Below are 19175 nucleotides of genomic sequence, written 5' to 3'. Positions count from 1 at the left end.
GGAGGGAGCGTACTGCTTCCGTTTTCGCCTTTCAGCCGCAATCCAGGAACCTTCGCAGGCAGTCGCTTGCGAAAAACTTATTTTTTTCTGTTGAATTTACGTTTGACCGACAAAGAAATAAAGGAAATTTTATAAAGAAATAAAGTATGGCTAGCTGAATGAGAGCTAAATAGCTTGAAATAGATCTATACTAGTCTCCCTTTATTTCTTCATCGGCAAAACATAAATTCAACACACACAAAAACGGTGTTACTAATTTAACAACTGCAGTGTTCATTTAACAAGCGAGGCAAAAAAGCTAGTAAAATTGGGCAAAAGTCATTTAAGTAGTTGTAAAATGAGGGCTCCTTGTAAATTATGGGGAATTTTATTTACGCATATCTACATTTTTACGTCTGTCGGTCTGCTTTGAGAATTATGGCTTCAAGATTCGCAGATTGATCCGGGTTCTCCATCCCTCCTCTGGCTTCTAGGTACGACATTGTTTTCCTCCCTCCTTCGTTCCCCATCGTCGCCATGGAGAACCCATGTTTGACCTTCGTAATTTCGTCCATCTTGGAGAGCGATGAGTTTCTCATCATCGACATCATCCACGAAGTAGCCCACAGCTGGTTTGGCAATGCCGTCACCAACGCCACTTGGGAAGAGATGTGGTTGAGCGAAGGGCTGGCCACTTACGCTCAGCGCCGAATCACGACGGAGACTTACGGTAAGTTCCGTCTTAAGCCTGCGTACTGCGCCTCTAAATTGTGATGAGTTGCCAAGTCCAGCTTGGATCTTTCTAGAGCTGGGTGTCAGGTTCCAAACAGAAGGAAATAAAAGGAGACAAACCTGGATGGCTGCTACCTTAGTTTAATCACTTCTTGGCACTCACTGACAATCGCAGATGAAAATCTTGTTAGGGCTACTGCCCTGTGCTTCCCACCACCATTTATCTATTAGTTATCACCACCCACCCAATCACGCACGCTGCTCCCTCCCATGTGACCCGGAAGTTGGCTTATGTTTAATTCTTGAGTATTTACAACCAGCATATAAACAGTTAATCCACTCGTTATTTCTGGCTGGCCATGATGATGTCATCCCCCAGCTATTCCCTCCCATCAATCCTATCAGTTCCTGAAAGGCTCGACCAAGCAGATGCTGGGCTGAAACAAGGTTTATACGTTCCTCCCACCAAGAATGGCAGCTCCATGCCAACAGCGCGCTGGAGCTGACACTGGGGTGTCAAACTCAATTTCATTGAGGGCCGCATCAAGGTTGTGGTTGACCTCAGAGGGCCGGTTGGGCGTGGCCAACTGGGTCGACATGGCCAGCTTGACGACACTCTCCATGGCATGTTTCCTCTTTGCATTGGGTAGACCGGGCTGAAACCATCCTGGCCCAATGTTTCCTCTTTGCACTGGGCAGACCGGGCTGAAGCCACGCTGGCCAGCCCCTTAGATTTTCCAGGACGTGCCCACGGGCCGGCTCTGAGCACATTGTGGGCCGGATGAAGCCTGCGGGCCTTGTGTTTGACACCCCTGTTCTAGAGTCTCAGCATCGTTTTTATATCACAGCGACTAAAACTGGATGCAATATTTCAGGTCTGGTTTATGGTCAAGGCACTAAGTACAGGCAGTCCTCAAGTTATGACCACAATTGAGCCCAATGTTTCTGTTGTCGAGACATTTGTTAAGTGAGTTTTGTCCCATGTTACGACCTTCCTTGCTTCAGTTGTTAAGTGAATTGCTGCAGTTGATTCTAACTACTGTGCCACCGCGGCTCAGGTTTTATTTCCTGGGGCTGGTTGTTAAGTGAATCTGGCTTTCCTCAATTGACTGCTTGTCAGAAGGTCGCAAAAAGCGGACATTGCAACCGTCATAAATAGGAACCAGTTGTCAAGCGCCTGAATTTTGACCATGGGGGATGCACTTACCAACTGTGTTATAAACTTAACAATTGCAGTGATTCACTTAACAACTAAGTGAAGAAAGGTTGTGAAATGGGGTAAAACTCACTTAAGCGCCTCGCTTAGCAACAGAAATTGCTCAATTGTGGTCATAAGTCAAGGACTACTGTACTATTCCATATAGTATGAAGACAAATTAAATCATTCCTTGCCTTGAATCTTTGAGATGTGACAAACCATATTGAAGTTCTTCACTGTAAGACATGGAGACTCTAGGTAGGACAGTGTTCCTCAACTGTGGCAGCTTGAAGATGTGTGGATTTCAACCCCCAGCATTCCCCAGTCAGCTTTGCTGAATTCTGGGAATTGAAGTCCACACATCTTCAAGTTGCCACGGTTGAGAAGCCCTACTCTAGGGCCGTGCACGCATGGCATAGGTGGCACGCGGAGCCATATCAGTGGGCACGTGAGCGTTGCCCAAGCTCAGCTCCGGCAAGCATACGTGTGCCGGCCAGCTGATTTTCGGACCTTCCGGGTCCACCAGAAATTGGGAAACAGGCTGTTTCCAGCCTCTGGGGGGTGGGGAAGGCCCGTTTTTTGCTCTCCCAGGCTCCAGAGCCTTTGTAGGAGCCTGGGGAGGGCGAAAACGGCCTTCCCCACCACCACCACCTCGGAGACCCTCTGGAGGCAGGAAACGGCCCTTGTGTTGACTTCCAGTGGGACATGAAGTTGGGAAACAGGCCATTTCCGGCCTCTGGAGGGCCTCTGGGGGGTGGGGAAGGCCGTTTTCGCCCTCCCCAGGCTCCAAAAAAGCCTCTGGAGCCTGGGGAGGGTGAAAAATGGGCCTACCGGGCCCAATGTGCCATCACATGCCAAAAACGGGGGGGAGCGCAAGGAAGTTTGCGCATGCATGCGCAGGAGAACAGGGCGCATTGAATTATGGGCGTGGGCACACACGTGCACGACCTCCCGCACTCCCCCCGCTTTTGGCACGCGACCGCAAAAAGGTTAGCCATCACTGCTCTAGGGCATAAGATTCCCTCTGGCAGTGATTAGTTGAGCTTCCATGATGTCCACAGATGGATGGGACAGCCCACCAATGGCTGAGCTGATCAGATCCAGCAAGGTTGGATGGTTCAAGGGATTGAGGCCCTAGAGCTTGGCTCACAGAAGGTTCCAGAACATGGATCAAATAAAAGCAGGACGATACTTATTGTTCTGTCCCCGTCTCACACACGCACACAAACAGTCAGCCAGGAGTTAAATAAAACTTGCAGACAATAAATTCCTTCGATAACAGGATTGGCAGCAACCTAGTAGCTGCTTGCCAAGAACTTTACTCACAGACTATCAAAACAAATACACAAAGCCACAGAATTGTCAAGTCCAGTCCGTATTAAATCCAAGGCAGGCAAATAACGTAGTTTCAGAGATACAATGCGACTCGCTAGTTGTTTAGTTTTGTCCGTCACAGAGCCTGAATGGCCACCATACCCCCTTTTATCCCCTGTGGGGTGTGGTCCAGTGACTCAGCTTAATCTCTGGCACGCCTCCTTTTCTACTGCGTGCGCTTGTCTCTCCGACGCTGGCGTGGATCCAGCCAAGACTTATCTTCGTCAATGTCTGACTGTGTCTGCTCGGCGATCCCTGGCTCCTGGCCAATCTCTTCTCCTTTGGGAGACACTTGAGGCATTGCCAGAGAGGAGGGTCCTGAAGAGGGAGGCCTGGCCAACTCCTCTCCTTCATGTTCGGAGCTTTCTTCCTCCGATAACACAGGCTCAGGTAATGGAGCCACAACACTTAGGGAGAGAAAACATATAGAGGGGTAATGCCATATGTGTCGGAAGACAGAGTCATCCGAACTTCCAGATAATCTGGAAAAAAACGACAACTCTCGGATTAAAATCCATGTATTTTGGGATATGCGTGTGGACAGGTGCTGCTTTTACGTGCCTGGAGACAGCCTTCCGCCTTGATGCCCTTCACCGACAAATGAAGCTCCTTGGGGAGGACAACCCTGTCAGCAAACTTCAGGTTAAACTTGAACCAGGTAAGGAAGATAAAATCAAGCCAGTGGATTTGCCTTCTCTGCGTAGATTGCTCAAGGAATTACCGAAATGAAAGTTGCAGAAGGTGAAGACGACAAACAGTCTTGGTTCATCATAGCTTGTGGGGTAGAGTGGGGTAGTGGCCTAGAGGCGGAGTTCTCGCCTCAAGATCAGGAGGCTGTGAGTTTGATCCTAGGTAGCGGCAGATATTTCTCTCTCTGGGTACTGTGAGTAGTTATCTGCTGCGAACTCCACATTGGTGACAGGAAGGGCATCCGGCCAGTAAACACTCAACTCCATTCAGTTGCCCTGACTCCACCCCAATGTAAGGGATTATGGCAGTGGTGAAATGTAAAATTTGTTACTACCGGTTCTGTGGGCGTGACTTGGTGGGGGGTGGTAATGTGACTGAGTGGGCGTGGCCATTTGTTTTTAACTTTTAAAACCATTTTAAGAGGTTGTAAAAAAATGCTTTTAAAAGCCTCTGACGATCCCAGCTGAGTTGCCTGATCGTCAGAGGCTTTTTTTTTCTTTTAAAAACATTTTTTTTCTACAACCTCTTTGGCCGAAGAGGTTGTAAAAAAAAAAAAACTTTTAAAAGCCTCTTGACGATCCCAGCTGAGCCACGTGATCATCAGAGGCTTTTTTTTTCTTTTCTTTTAAAAGCATTTTTTTCGGCCGAAGAGGATGTAGAAAAAATGTTTTAAAAATAAATAAATAAAGCCTCTGATAATCGCGCGGCTCAGCTGGGCATGGGGGGGAGGGGGCAGGGATTTTTGCTACCGGTTCTCCGAATCACCTGCCGCCATCGCTACCAGATTGGGCGATCCGGTCTGAATCGGGAGCATTTCACCCCTGGATTATGGGGTCATTAAAAGACAAAAAAAGAAAAATAACATAGCAACAGGCACAGTGATGGTTCTAAAAAGTCCATTCCAAAGCAAGTTACAATACGGAGAGAGAGAAAATAATGCTCTCACCCCCAAATGTTTACAGGTAGTCCCTGTCAGGTTTCGATGTCGTCTCAAATAAAATAAATTGCATTTCCAAACAGATAGTCTTTGAAGAAATCTTTCATTTTATTAAGCACGACAACCTGTCCCCGATCGTGGCGTAGCCAACTCTGACTTCCTGACCCCAAACCTTCCCTTTCCGTTCCCCAATTCTCTGCGTCTCATTGGCCCTCTTCCAAATCACTCTCCCCATATCTACTACTTAAGCTCCCAGGAATGTCCCCCCTCCCATCTCATCTCCTAGGGGATATTATCTTCAGGGAAAATAAGTAGGTGAAAAGTCAAGCGTCCTCTTGCCAGCTGCCCCCTCTTCTCCTTCTTATGTCAGCACTAGAGTAAATGCAGGTTGAAGTGCTGACAGTCCTCCACTTACCACAATTCGTTTAGTGACCATTCCAACTGAAGTTACAATGGCACTGAAAAAAGTAACTTATGACTGTTTTTCACACTTAACGACCGCTGCAGCATCCCTGTGGTGACGTGATCAAAATTCAGACGCTTGGCAACTGACTCATATTTGTGACGGTTGCAGTGACGCCGGGGTCCCTTTATCCCCTTTTGCGACCCTCCGACAAGCAAAGTCTACCGGGAAAAACCAGATTCATTTTACAACCATGTTACTAACAACTGTAGTGATTCACTTAACAACTGTGGCAAGGATGGTCATAAAATGGGGGCAAAACTCACTTAACAACTGTCTTCCTTAGCAGTGGATATTTTGTGGTCATAAGTCGAGGACTACCTGAATTGCCATTTATTTTTCTTACCACTCTTATCCTCTCTTCTTCTTCTTTTTTTCCCCAGGTGTGAATCCCAGCAACCTGATGAACCTCTTCACCTACGAGAAAGGGTTCTGCTTTGTTTACTATCTGTCTCAGCTGTGCGGAGACCCAACACATTTTGATGCCTTTCTCCGAGTTAGTAACCTGGTTTGGGGCGGGAGATGGGGGTATACGCATGGGTGCCCGAAGATACTTATTGCCCCTTCGACTTTGCCAGTGAATCTCAGTTCAAACCAGTCATTTTCAGCGGAATCCTTTGAAAAAAACACATGACTCCATCCAAAAACAAAAGGTGGAGTTTAGATCTCAGTCATTTGTTTGAAAGTTGGATCCTTACAGGTAGTCCTCGACTTACAACCACAATTGAGCCCAATTGTGAGGCAGTTGTTAAGTGAATTCTGCTCCATTTTACGATCTTTTTTTTTTGCCAGGGGTTGTTAAGTTAGTAACACTGTTTTTAAGTGAATCTGGCTTCCCCGTTGACTTTGCATATTTATTTATCTATTTGTTTGTTTGTTTGTTTATTTTATTTTATTTTATTTTATTTTATTTTATTTTATTTTATTATTTTATTTTATTTTTTAATTTAATTTAATTTAATTTTATTTTATTTTATTTTATTTTATTTTATTTTATTTTATTTTATTTTATTTTATTTTATTTTATTGAATTTATATACCGCCCTACTCCCGAAGGACTCAGGGCGGTGAACAGCCATAGAATAAAACACATAAATACAAAATTTAAAATAAAATAAAACGAATTAAATAATTTGGCTGAACAAATTTAAAACCCCAATAATTTAAAAAACAAATTCAAAATTTCCATTTAAAAAGGGGAAAGATTTAGGTCAGGCCAGCTTGATGAAATAAGAAAGTCTTGAGAGCGCGACGGAAGGTACGCAGATCCGGGATCCTCCGTATCTCCGGGGGGAGCTCGTTCCAGATAGTAGGTGCCCCCACAGAGAAGGGTCTCCCCCTGGGGGCCGCCAGTTGACATTGTTTGGCCGACGGCACCCGGAGGAGCCCCTCTCTATGGGAGCGTACTGGTCGCAAAAGCAGATCATGTAACCATGGGACACTGCAACCATCATAAATATGTTGCTGAGCGTCCGAATTATAATCACATGGCCACAAGGATCAGTGGTGGGTTCCTCCCGGTTCGGCCGAGCCGGTAGTGGTGACGAAATGACGTCACCGAACCGGATCTCTTTGTTCGGGAGCTGGGCCCGCCCCCCCCCAGCTCCCCCGTAGTGTTATTCTTACATTTTATTTGGCCCCGCCCCCAATCTATTGCTGCCTCCTGAGTCCCAGCTGATTGGCTAGAAGGAAGAAACTGTTTAAACCCTTGCCGCACGGCTTCAAAGGGCTGCCCTACAGCTGATCAGTGTTAAAAGGCAGTGTGGTGGTAGACCAGTGCCTCCAAAACATATGAGTAGACCGGTGCCTCCAAAAACAAATGAGTAGACTGGTATAGCTCTGCAAGCAGTTAAAAGCCTGGTAGACCAGTACCTCTGCTAAATCCTAAAGAATTGTCACATGACCATCAAGCCACGCCCACAAAATAAGCCACGCCCACAGAACCGGTAGTAAAAAAATTTAGAGCCCACCCCTGACAAGGATGCTGCAACAGTTGTTAACTGTGAAAAATAGTCATAAGTCACTTTTTTCAGTGCCATTGCGAATTTGAACAGTCACTAAACGAATGGTTGTAAGTCGAGGACTACCTGCGGTTGAAACATACCAGCAAAAGTGTCATGGTATGCATTCCTCTGGCAGAACCCGATAAAAACTTTTCTGAGAGTAACAAGTGAACAAGGGTTGTAACGTGAGAACACAGGAAGCAAAACTCAGGAATTCATTATGCCAACTTGACTGAGTTTGAGGGGTTGCCGTAGCCTAGAGGTGAAGACGCTCGCCTCCCACTCAGAAGGTTGAGAGTTCAAACCTAGGCAGCCACCGATGTTTCTCTGTCAGGGCGCAAAGAGAAAATATCTGCTGTGAACTCCGCATAGGCATCAGGAAGGGCATCCGGCCAGTAAATGCTCAGCCCTAATCAGTTGCTCCGACCCCATCCAGCCAGAAATCGTTCTGCCCTACCCCGAAACAAGGGATTACAGGGTTGTAAAAAGAGAAAAAAAAAAGCTTGGCTGATTGTTAATCTCCATGTCCTTTTGGTAGCAATATGAAAGTGTTTTGTCGGCATCTCCTTTTTTCCAGCTTCCCAATCTAGCATTTGGATTTGAGACCTGGTGGTCTCCCATCTGGGAATAAATTAAGTTCAACCCTTCTTAGCTTATTTCAGGATCCAAGAAGGCCACCTGAGAAAGGATGAGAAGAGTGGTGGGTGCATGTGTACCTGTTGTTGTTGTTAGTTGCGAAGTCGTGTCCGACCCATCGCAACCCCATGGACAACGTTCCTCCAGGCCTTCCTGTCCTCTACCATCCTCAGGAGTCCATTTAAGCTCACGCCGACTGCTTCAGTGACTCCATCCAGCCACCTCGTTCTCTGCCGTCCCCTTCTTCTTTTGCCCTCCATCTTTCCCAGCATTAGGCTCTTCTCCAGTGAGTCCTTCCTTCTCATTAGGTGGCCAAAGTATTTGAGTTTCATCTTCAGGATCTGGCCTTCAAAAGAGCAGTCAGGGTTGATCTCCTCTAGGACTTACATATATAGTACCTGTAACAGGGTGGATAAAAATCAATGATTTTTTTTTAAAAAAACAAAAAAAATCATTTTTTTTTAATTTAAATCAGATTTTTTTGATTTTTATCGAATTTATTTTAATTTAAAAACTTTTGGGGTAAAAAATCCATCGTAAGATAGTTTTCTATTTAAGATACATAAATCATTTAGTTTATTCAGCATGAGACGGAGCTTAGTTATGTAGCATGAGGCTGTATATTCTGCAACACTGGGACTATCGGTGAGTCAACAGTGGGTCAAAGGAGTAGCAGAGATGACAGCTGCTCTTTAAAAATTATTTAAATCGAGTTGATTTAAATCAAGCCTTTTTACTAGTGATTTAAATCATGATTTAAATTGTGATTTAAATCAACTCGATTTAAATTAAATCCACCCTGCCTGTATATGTGTTAAAATCCCTTTAGTGTAGATACAAGTCTGATGACTACAGAGATATAGTTATGTAGTTTTTACAGCAACAGCGCAAAAGAGTTTTTCCATTACATTTTTATTGAAAAACGCCTTTCCTTTTCCAGCAGTGGTTCCTAGCTCTATTAGGCTGGAGAAAATATCTGAAGGCCTCTAGTGCAGGGGTCCCCAGTCCTCAGTCCATGGACCGGATCCAGGCCGCAGCATGCCAAAAACCGGGACACGCAAACAAGCAAAGCCCCATCCACGGGATGCAGGCAGCACATGAAACCATGCCCCTTCCGGTCCATGGAAAAACTTCTCTCCACGGAACCGGTCCCTGGTGCCCAAAAGGTTGGGGGGGGGCACTGCTCTAGTGCAGGGGTCTCCAGTAGTGAAATCCAAATTATTTTACTACTGGTTCTGTGGGCGTGGTGTGGCTTGGTGGGCATGGCAGGGGAAGGATACTGCAAAATCTCCATTCCCACCCCAGTCCAGGAGAAGGATACTGCAAAATCTCCATTCCCACCCCACTCTGGGGCCAGCCAGAGGTGGTATTTGCCGGTTCTCCGAACGACTCAAAATTTCCGCTACTGGTTCTCCAGAACCTGTCAGAACCTGCTGGATTTCACCCCTGCGTGGTCTCCAACCTTGGCAAGTTTTAAGCCTGGAGGACTTCCAACTCCCAGAATTCCCCAGCCAGCCAAGCTGGCTGGGGAATTCTGGGAGTTGAAGTCCTCCAGGCTTAAAGTTGCCAAGGTTGGAGACCCCTGTTCTAGTGCACGTGTGAATATATCCCTACAGACACTTGCTAAAAGTTCAGGAGCGTTATTGATTTTATTTCAGAATGTAGTCTCGGTCCCCTAAATTACTGTGCTGTCATAAAGGACTGGAGCCCGCTCTTAATTGAAAGAAAAATATTGTGCTGGATGAATGACCTCTAGAAATTTTCCATCAGTGGGGATCTTTGTGTCAGAGCATTAGAAATCCAGCACGGCTGTTTTTGATTTTATTTAAACCTTGATTATTTTCCGCTCTCCTCTTAGAGAAGCTCCTTCAATTGTAATATTTTAACTTTGTTCTCTCTAGTATATGTGTCCTCATCTCTGTTGCTTTTCTGGCCATTTCCACTCCGGACCCCTCCAGTTTCCTCTTTGCTCAACTTTGCTCTTGCCATTAATTTTGTAACCTGTGTTTCTGCTGGCTCTCTTTCAGACTTATATCGAGAAGTACAAGTTCACAAGTGTTGTAGCCCAAGATCTGTTGGATTCCTTCTTGGCATTTTTTCCAGACCTGAAAGAACAATGCATTGATTGCAAAACAGGTAGGGAAGAGGATCTTGGCAGAATGACACTCACTCACTCACTCACTCTTAGGAGTGCTGCCCAGATGGAGGAGACAAACTACAGGCAGCTGTCAGCCTCCTCTGCTTTCAGCTTAGCCGTGGTTGCGTTCACTTCATTTCTAGTAAAAGTACCTTTCTCTATAAAACATAAGAGTTTGGGTCATTCTTTCCTGGACTTTGAAGGAAGCACACCTGATAGCAGCCCTTGGCTTATGACTACAATTGAGCCCAAAATTTCTGTTGCTCAATGAGACAGTTGTTAAAGTGCCCCATTTTATGACTTTTCTTGCCACACTTGCGAAGTGAATCATTGCGGTGGTTAAGTGAGTAACCCGGTTCTTAAGTGAATCTAGCTTCCCCATTGCCAGAAGGTCACAGAAGGTGATCACATGACCCTGGGACCAGTGGTGGGTTTCAAAATTTTTTACTACCGGTTCTTTGGGCGTGGCATGGTGGGCGTGGCAGGGAAAGGATACTGTAAAATCTCCATTCCCACCTCACTCTGGGGGAAGGATACTGCAAAATCCCCATTTCCTCCCGATCAGCTGGGACTTGGGAGGCAGAGAATAGATGGGAGCGGGGCCAGTCAGAATGTTTACTACCGGTTCTCTGAACTACTCAAAATTTCCGCTACCGTTTCTCCAGAACTGGTCAGAACCTGCTGAAGCCCACCTCTGCCTAGGACATGGCAACCGTCATAAATAGGAACCAGATGCTAAGCATCTGAATGTTAAGTCACATAATCATGGGTATGCTATGGTTGTTAAGTGAACCTGGCTTCCCCATTGAGTTCACTTGCAAGAAGGTCGCAAAAGGCGATCACATGGCCTTGGGACACAGCGACGTCATAAGTAGGAACCATCTGAATTTTGATCACAATGAACATGGATTTCCAACGTGATCCTTGTCGGCAAATCTGTTGCAGGTCTAGAGTTTGACCGCTGGCTCAATGCCACAGGGCCTCCTTTAGTCGAACCAGACTTATCTCAGGGATCCAGCTTGACCCAGCCGGTGGAGACGCTGTTCCATCTCTGGACCACAGAGCCTCTGGACGCAGGAGCTGCTGCGAACAGCGTCAACATCGCCGAGTGGCAAACATTCCAGACGGTGCTTTTCCTGGATAGGTTACTGGATGGGTCGCCCTTGCCACACGGTGAGTTTAATTACCTAGTAGGGTAATGAAACGTCTGCAAGAAAACAACCAAGCTCAGAGAACCACCAAGGACCCCGCAATTTCAACTCTGAGCTACATAAATACTCTTTTTATAAGTCTGATGAATGTGTTGCATTAGGCTCACTTGTCCCCACGGCTTTAATTATTGGTTATTTCTGGCTGTCCAGTGAGGTCAGTCGTTTAAGCTGTGTCGTCTTATGGGACTCAGAAAGTGTTCTTTCTCTGAGCTGGGGCCTATCCTCTGGAATGAGATCCATATCGTTTCCACCTTAATGACTTTCCAGAGATTATTAATCCACATGCACATTTGCACCATCCAGAGTCGTCGGATGGCCTCTAAACTGAATCAAAAGCAAATGAGATAAATGTTGTCTTCCCCAGAGGTGATAACAAAGTTGTCCGAATGCTACTCGGCTCAGCTGGAAAACATGAATGCCGAGATTCGTATCCGCTGGCTGCAGATCATCGTCCGCAATGATTACTATCCTGATGTCCACAAAGTCCGTCGCTTCTTGGAAAACCAGGTATCCGTTGCTGGGTTGAAAGGCTTGGTGCTGCTCAGGGTGTGAGATTTGAGACGGGAAACCAGTTGATGCACAAAGACATGGGAAGCTCTGATACTTGGACGTGGGAATAGATGTTTCTCAGAGAATTGCTCAGCCAGAGTCCAAATGAAGCCAGAGACACTGACAACCAATTTTATATAAATAAATATAAATATATCATTTGTGTGTGTGTGTGGGTAGAGGATGGATGGATGGATGGATGGATAGATAACTGGTAGATAGATACATGGATGGATGGATGGATGGATGGATAGATGATAGATAGATAGATAGATAGATAGATAGATAGATAGATAGATGATAGATAACTGGTAGATAGATACGTAGATTGGATGGATGAATGGATGGACGGACAGACAGATAGATAGATAGATAACTGGTAGATAGATACATGGATACATGGATGGATGGATGGATAGATAGATACATTGGATGGATGAATGGATAGATAAATAACTGGTAGATACATGGATGGATGGATAGATGATAGATAGATAGATAGATAGATAGATAGATAGATAGATAGATAGATAGATAGATAACTAGTAGATACATAGATTGGATGGATGGATGGATGGATAGATAGAAAGATAGATAAGATAACTGGTAGATAGATACATAGATTGGATGGACGGATGGACGGACCAACAGACCAACAGATATATGGATATATAGATATAAGCACCAGAGGGCAGAGCAAGAAACAAAGGATGGAAACTAATCAAGCAGAGAAGCAGCCTGGAATTAAGGAGAAACTTCCTAACAGTGAGGATAATTAATCAGTGGAACTGCTTGCCACTAGAAGTTGTGAGTGCTCCATTACTGGACGTTTTTAAGAAGAGACAGGACAGCCACTTGTCTGAAATGGTAGAGTTTCCTGCTTGAGCAGAGGGTTAGACTGGAAGACCTCCAAGGTCCCGTCCAGCACTATTCTGATTGATTTTTTACAATAAATAAGATAGGCAAACAGGAGCATCGTCAGGTAAATCCGCACAGCACGAGAATCCTGAGGTAAATTACAGGGAGCCCACACGGGGAAAAAGGCGGGAAACAAGGAAACTCCCCCTTCACTCTCACAGCAGCCAATCACAGCTCAGATTCCCTCATGTAGTGGCCAGCTCTCTTTAACCAATTAGCTATAAGCGTGTGTTCTTACTCATGGTCCAATCCTTCACTGCTCCAGCTATTAAATTTTAAATACCTCAAAAAAAGGTTTACTGGTTGGCCGAGGTGGTGGAATGGAAGGACCATGAGCAAACACATGTAGTCCTTGACGTATGACCACCAATTGAGCCCAAAATTTCTGTTGCTAAGCCGTGAACAGTTGTTAAGATAATTTTGCCCCACTTTACGATCTCTCTTGCCATAGGGGTTAAGTGAATCACTGCCGTTGTTAAAATGAGTAACATGTCTGTTAAGCGAATCGGGCTTCCCCATTGACTGTCCTTGTCAGAAGGTCGTAAAAGATGATCATATGACCCCCGGGACACGGCGACCGTCATAAATATGAACCACTTGCCATGCATCCAAATTTTGATCACATAATCACAGGGATGTTGCAACAGTTGCATGAAAAACAGCCCTAAGTCACTTTTTTCAGTGCTGTTGTTAACTCTGAACGGTCACTAAATGAACTGTTGTAAGTCGAGGACTATCTGTACCTCTGTATTCAACGCTATATTGTCAACAGTGTGTCGTAGATCTACATGGCTGTCCTGTGGCTGATGGGTCTGAGCCAGTGGTGGGTTGCTACCGGTTCTCCCCGTTTTTTGTTTTTTGTTTAAATTTGATTTATATGCCGCCCTTCTCCGGAGACTCAGGGCGGCTTACAATGTGTTAAGCAATAGCCTTCATACTTTTGTATATATTTATACAAAGTCGGTTTATTGCCCCCACAATCTGGGTTCTCATTTTACCTACCTTTAAAAGGATGGAAGGCTGAGTCAACTTTGAGCCTGGTGAGATTTGAACTTGCAGTAATTGCAGGCAGCTGATGTTAATAACAGTGCTTTAATCTGCTGCGCCACCAGGGCTCTTGCGAACCGGTAGTGGAAATTTTGAGTAGTTTGGAGAACCGGTAAATACTACCTCTGCCTGGCCCCGCCCCCAATCTATTTGCTGCCTCCTGAGTCCCAGCTGATCAGTTAGAAGAAAAAAATCAGGGCTCACTTGACGAAGAGGAAAAAAAAACAAGACACCGTCGCTTTAAATTGAGAAGCCAAGAAGCCTCCCAACGGATCGGCTAGAACTGATCCACTCGGTGGTGGTAGATTGGCAATTGAGGCCAAGCTGCCTGAAAGTGGTTTCCGATGCTCTCGGTGGTGGCAGAGCGGCAAAAAACTGTTTAAACTCTTGCCGCGGCGCTTCAAAGGGCCGCCCTACAGCTGATCAGTGGTAAAAGGCCGTGTGGTGGTAGACCAGTGCGCTCCAAAAATAAATGGGTAGATCGGTACAGCTCTGCAAGCAGTTAAAAGCCTGGTAGACCAGTACCTCTGCTAAATCCTAAAGAATTGTTTGTCACATGACCATCAAGCCACGCCCACAGAATAAGCCACGCCCACAGAATAAGCCACGCCCACAGAACCAGTAATAAAAAAATTTAGAACCCACCCCTGGTCTGAGCCCATGCCACTCCAGACCAGGGGTTTCCAACCTTGGCAACTTTAAGACTTGTGGACTTCAATTCCCAGAATTCTCTGGCCAGGGAATTCTGGGAGTTAAAGTCCGCACATCTTAAAGCTGCCAAGGATGAGAAACGCTGGGCAAAAATGTAGCACTGTGTATGTTGCCTTGAACCAATAACAAAATAAATAGGCTTCCCTCCTCATCCTGGGGGAAATGGGCCACTAGGTGGCACTAGAGAGCTTTGTTTCAGAATGCTTAGAGTTACAGCTAATCCTCGATTTACAACCACAATTGACCCTAAAAGTTGACGGAGATTCTCAGTCATCCAGGTCATGGTTGTCCCAAAGATGCTTTTTTTTTATATTTGAAAAAAGAAAACATCTTCAAAGAAAAACTAGAAAGTCCAGTTTCCTCCTGAAAAAACTGGACTTTCTAGTTTTTCTTTGAAGATGTTTCGCTTCTCATCCAAGAAGCTTCCTCAGCTCTGACTGGATGGTGGGGAACGGAAGGATTTTTTAATTTTTTTAATTTGATTTATATGCCGCCCTTCTCCGGAGACTCAGGGCGGCTTACAATGTGCTCAGCAATAGCCTTCATCCTTTTGTATATTTAGACAAAGTCAGCTTATTGCCCCCACAAACTGGGTCCTCAATTTACCTACCTTAGAAAGGATGGAAGGCTGAGTCAACCTTGAGCCTTGGCGAGATTCGAACCTGCAGTAATTGCAGGCAGCTGGTCTTAATAACCAGCTTAATAACAGGGTGCCTTAGACCACTGTACTACCAAGGCTCTTTATATTCCTTGCAGACAGCTGGTTCATTTGTATCGTTTTTGAGGGTCATTGAGGCCACATTGGAGGTTTACCTGTGTCCTCAGGGTCACCTGAGATGGTGCAAATGGGCGTGGAGCTTTCTGGGAACTGCTCAAAGGATTGTGTTGTAGGCTGGCGATAGATGAGGTCGTATCCCTCCCGCTCTGTTGACTAGATTCAGCAGTCCATCTGCATTTAAAAGACACTCTTGAAGACAGCAAAGTCTATATTTTGGACAGAGAGGACCCGGTGGTTTGAAAGAGGGGTCAAAGAGGCCATCTATGAGCTTCGGTGGCGCAGGGGTTAGAGTGCAGTACTGCAGGCTACTTCTGCAGTACTCCTTTTGCAGTAATACAAATTGCAGGAATACTCCTTTTGCAGTATTCCTGCAATTTGCAGTATTCCTGCAATTTGGCAGTTCAAATCCCACCAGGCTCAAGGTTGACTCAGCCTTCCTTCCTTCCGAGGTGGGTAAAATGAGGACCCAGATTGTTGGGGGGGGGAGGCAATATGCTAACTCTGTAAAACCACTTAGAGAGGGTTGTAAAGCACTGTAAAGTGGTATATAAGTCTTAAGTGCTATTGTTATGTCAAGATTGAACAGCCTTCTCTTAACAGAGGGAGAGGGATACGACATCATCTATGCCTGGGGTCTCCAACCTTGGCAACTTTACGACTTGTGGACTTCAACTCCCAGAATTCCTCAGCCTGTGCATGCGCTGGCTGAGGAATTCTGGGAGTTGAAATCCGCAAGTCGTAAAGTTGCCAAGGTTGGAGACCCCTGATCTATGCAACTGTCAATAAATACATACCAGTTGCCAAGCACCTGAATATCGATGACACGACCATGGAGATGTTCCAACAGTCCCTAAGTGCCGTTTCGGTGCTCTTGTAATTTCAAGTAGTCACTAAATGAACTGTGGTAAGTCAAGGACGACAGGGCATTGTCCACTAGATGGTAGCAGTGAGGTTTCAGGTGCCTTAGCAGACATCCTGCGACCACAGCCGACAGTAAGCAACCGTAGTCCAGCTTTGGTTGGGGGAGATGTAGCAGAAGTTTTAGAAAAAATTCAGCCTTTGACTACTTAATCTGTCACTGGTCCCAGGTTTCTGCTACTACCACGACGATCAAATTTGATACGAGTCTCTTGGGATGACCCTGACTGGGTTCCTTTCTGCTTGCGTTGTTACAGATGTCCCGCATGTACACGATTCCATTGTACGAGGACCTCTGCACCGGCACCCTCAAGTCCTTCGCCCTCGAAGTTTTTTTACAGACCCAAGCCCACCTCCACCCGAACCTGCGGAAAACCATTCATCAGATCCTGACCCAGGGCTTGAACCAACCACTTCTCGCCACGGACACGGCCGCCGTGGTGGCTGACCCTCCGGGCGCCGAGCTTGAAGACAGAGGAGGAGCCGCGCACGGTGCCGTTTCTCTCAGGGACGTCAATGTGTCTGCTTAGCTCACGCTGGACCTTGGAAGCCGGAAGGGCCAGTCAAGACGTCAAGCCAAGTCTGCCCTCTCTTGCCCTTGGTGCCACTGCTTGGGGTGGGGGGGTGTTGTTGGATTTTTTTTTTTTTTTTAAATTCCTCCCCACATGTGTACATCGAGAATCCTATGTGCCTTCAGGTGCCTGACCCCCTAGGCACGACGAGATATCAGGGATGTATTTTTCTTTCTTTCTAACTCTTTAAGCAGCGACTGGGAGCAAGCGACTGTTTGGGCTCGTTGCATCATGAATGTGAACATCGGATTGATGTGTGTGTGTGTGTGTGTGTGTGTGTGTGTGTGTGTCTGCCAACGAAGTGCAATTTCCAGCACTCGCTCCCCAGGCCTTGAAGGAGGCAGCAGGATCCTCCCTGGCCCCCAAGGCTTGGAAGGGAAGAAAAACTGATCAGGATCATGGTAAAATGTTGAAGTCGGGATTTTTCTCCCGTTGTACGCGGCACTCGTGACCCACAACCCGAAAGAATGAAGCGTTTTCTTCCAAGCGGCGTCTCGGTTTTCAGGAAAATGGTTGAAAATGGGTCAGGTATTAAAAAGAGACTTGGGTGGAGTCCGCAGGCTGAGTGTGAGTGCACAGCAGGCTTTATAGCCGTGATGGCAAAGTTATGGCTCGCGTGCCACAGGTGGCACGCGGAGCCATATTAGTGGGCGCGCCGGCCAGCTAATTTTTGGGCCTTCTGGGCCCACCAGAAGTAGGGAAACAGGCTGTTTCCTGCCTCTGGAGGGCCTGGGGGCGGGGTGGGGAAGGCCCGTTTTTCTTTCTTACCTGGCTCCAGATCCTCTCTGTGTATCTGGGAAGGGCGAAAACAGCCTTTCCCACTCCCTTGGAGGCACTACAGAGGCTGAAAGGGCCCATTTCCCGACTTCCGGTGGGACAGGAAGTGACGTTTTTTCCTGTCCCCAGCCTCCAGAGACTCTTAGAAAGTCTCCTAGAGACTCCTAGAGAGGTTCTGGAGGCTGGGGACAGCAAAAAATATCACTTCCTGTCCCACCGAGAGGTGGGAAATGGGCCCTTTCAGCCTCCGTAGGGCCTCCAAGGGAGTGGGAAAGGCTGTTTTCGACCTTCCCAGATGCATAGAAAGGATCTGGAATCAGGTAAGAAAGAAAAATGGGCCTACCAGGCCATCATGTGCCAGGAGCGGGGGTGGGTGGGGTTGCGTGCGCATGCGCACGGGCACGTGCATGCGCGACCCTCCCCCCGCCCCCTCTCTCCTGGCACGCGATGGCAAAAAGGTTAGCCATCACTGCTTTATAGAGACGGGGAGAGGGGGGAGAAGCCAGCCCTTGGTAGGAACATGGGTGTCAACACTGCCTTGCTTTCCTCAGAGACCAGCAAGCCCAACAAGTTTCGGCGTAGTAGGCACACACTGCCCAACAGGGATGGGAAGGCCTTGCGAGATTCCGCCACGGTTATGTCAGCGGCCAGCCACCAAATGCGACAGTGCAATGTCGCTATTTCCCTTTCCACCACAGGTAAAATAGGAGTGTTCTTTGCAAAAAAAAAAAACCACAAGACCAACAATCACACAAAAGCCTGTACTGAGGTTGCTGTAAACCTACTGACTTTGTCTTCACACCTTTGGCGCTGTGGTCTTCGGTCGGTGCCGCCGGTTGTTTCCAACCCCTTCGTCCATTTTCCCCGCGCGCACGAGCTCAACGCAACCCTTTTCACGTGCTTTTTTTTTTTTTTACCAAAGCAACTCTGGGATTTCTTTCTGTGCGCGCCTCCCTTGTTTCAAGAGTAATATTTATTCTCTCTCCCAGTAAAGATGGGCAGATAACCCCCCCCCCCCCCAGATACCACTCCCGTGTCCAGCTCTGGCAGAGAGGGTGCTTGTCCGCTGCCTCCTACTTGGTGAAAACTGATTCCAGCTCCACAAAGGTGCTTAAATTGTCTGTTTTCCACATCCTTGGCTCTGTTTCCCCCCCCAAATATCTTTTCACTTGGGGCGATTTTGGGCAAGCAATAATGAAGTCGGACTGCAAAATTGCTCGAGTTGGGTTGTGATCCTTTGGCGTAGCGGCTCTGGAATTTCCTCCGTCATTTGGAAAGGTGCAGGGCCCCCATCTCCCCAGAAACATCTGCCCGTTTTAACGTCGTTTTGATTGGCAGCACTTTTGACACCTGGTCCACTCTGGCCGAGACCGCAACTCCTACACACCTTTCTACCATCTTGTTATCCTGCATTTTTTTTTTTTTTTAAATTTTTATTTTCTAGGAGAATGTATGCAACCAGGGTGGAAATTCCTTGGAGATGTACCTGGATGCCTTACAATAACATCACTTATAAATGTTGAATTAAACTAATGTTTGTGACTT

The 19175-nt window shown here is 46.5% G+C and overlaps 1 protein-coding gene across 1 annotated transcript in view; it reads left to right on the top strand.

The window, feature by feature from the left end:
* Positions 1-19175, top strand: part of RNPEPL1 (arginyl aminopeptidase like 1) — a 38142-nt gene extending 18967 nt beyond the window's left edge. Inside the window, exons 5-11 of the mRNA XM_060684965.2 lie at positions 474-709; positions 3828-3941; positions 5757-5869; positions 10040-10148; positions 11095-11322; positions 11725-11867; positions 16539-19175. Of these exons, the coding sequence (XP_060540948.2) occupies positions 474-709; positions 3828-3941; positions 5757-5869; positions 10040-10148; positions 11095-11322; positions 11725-11867; positions 16539-16811 (1216 nt within the window). The 3' untranslated portion in view covers positions 16812-19175. The remainder of the gene's footprint in view (positions 1-473; positions 710-3827; positions 3942-5756; positions 5870-10039; positions 10149-11094; positions 11323-11724; positions 11868-16538) is intronic.

This window comes from Pantherophis guttatus, chromosome 6, assembly GCF_059756535.1.
Source record: "Pantherophis guttatus breed Tessera chromosome 6, ASM5975653v1, whole genome shotgun sequence".
Taxonomy (NCBI): Eukaryota; Metazoa; Chordata; class Lepidosauria; order Squamata; family Colubridae; genus Pantherophis; species Pantherophis guttatus.
This window is presented reverse-complemented; position numbering and strand designations above follow the sequence as displayed.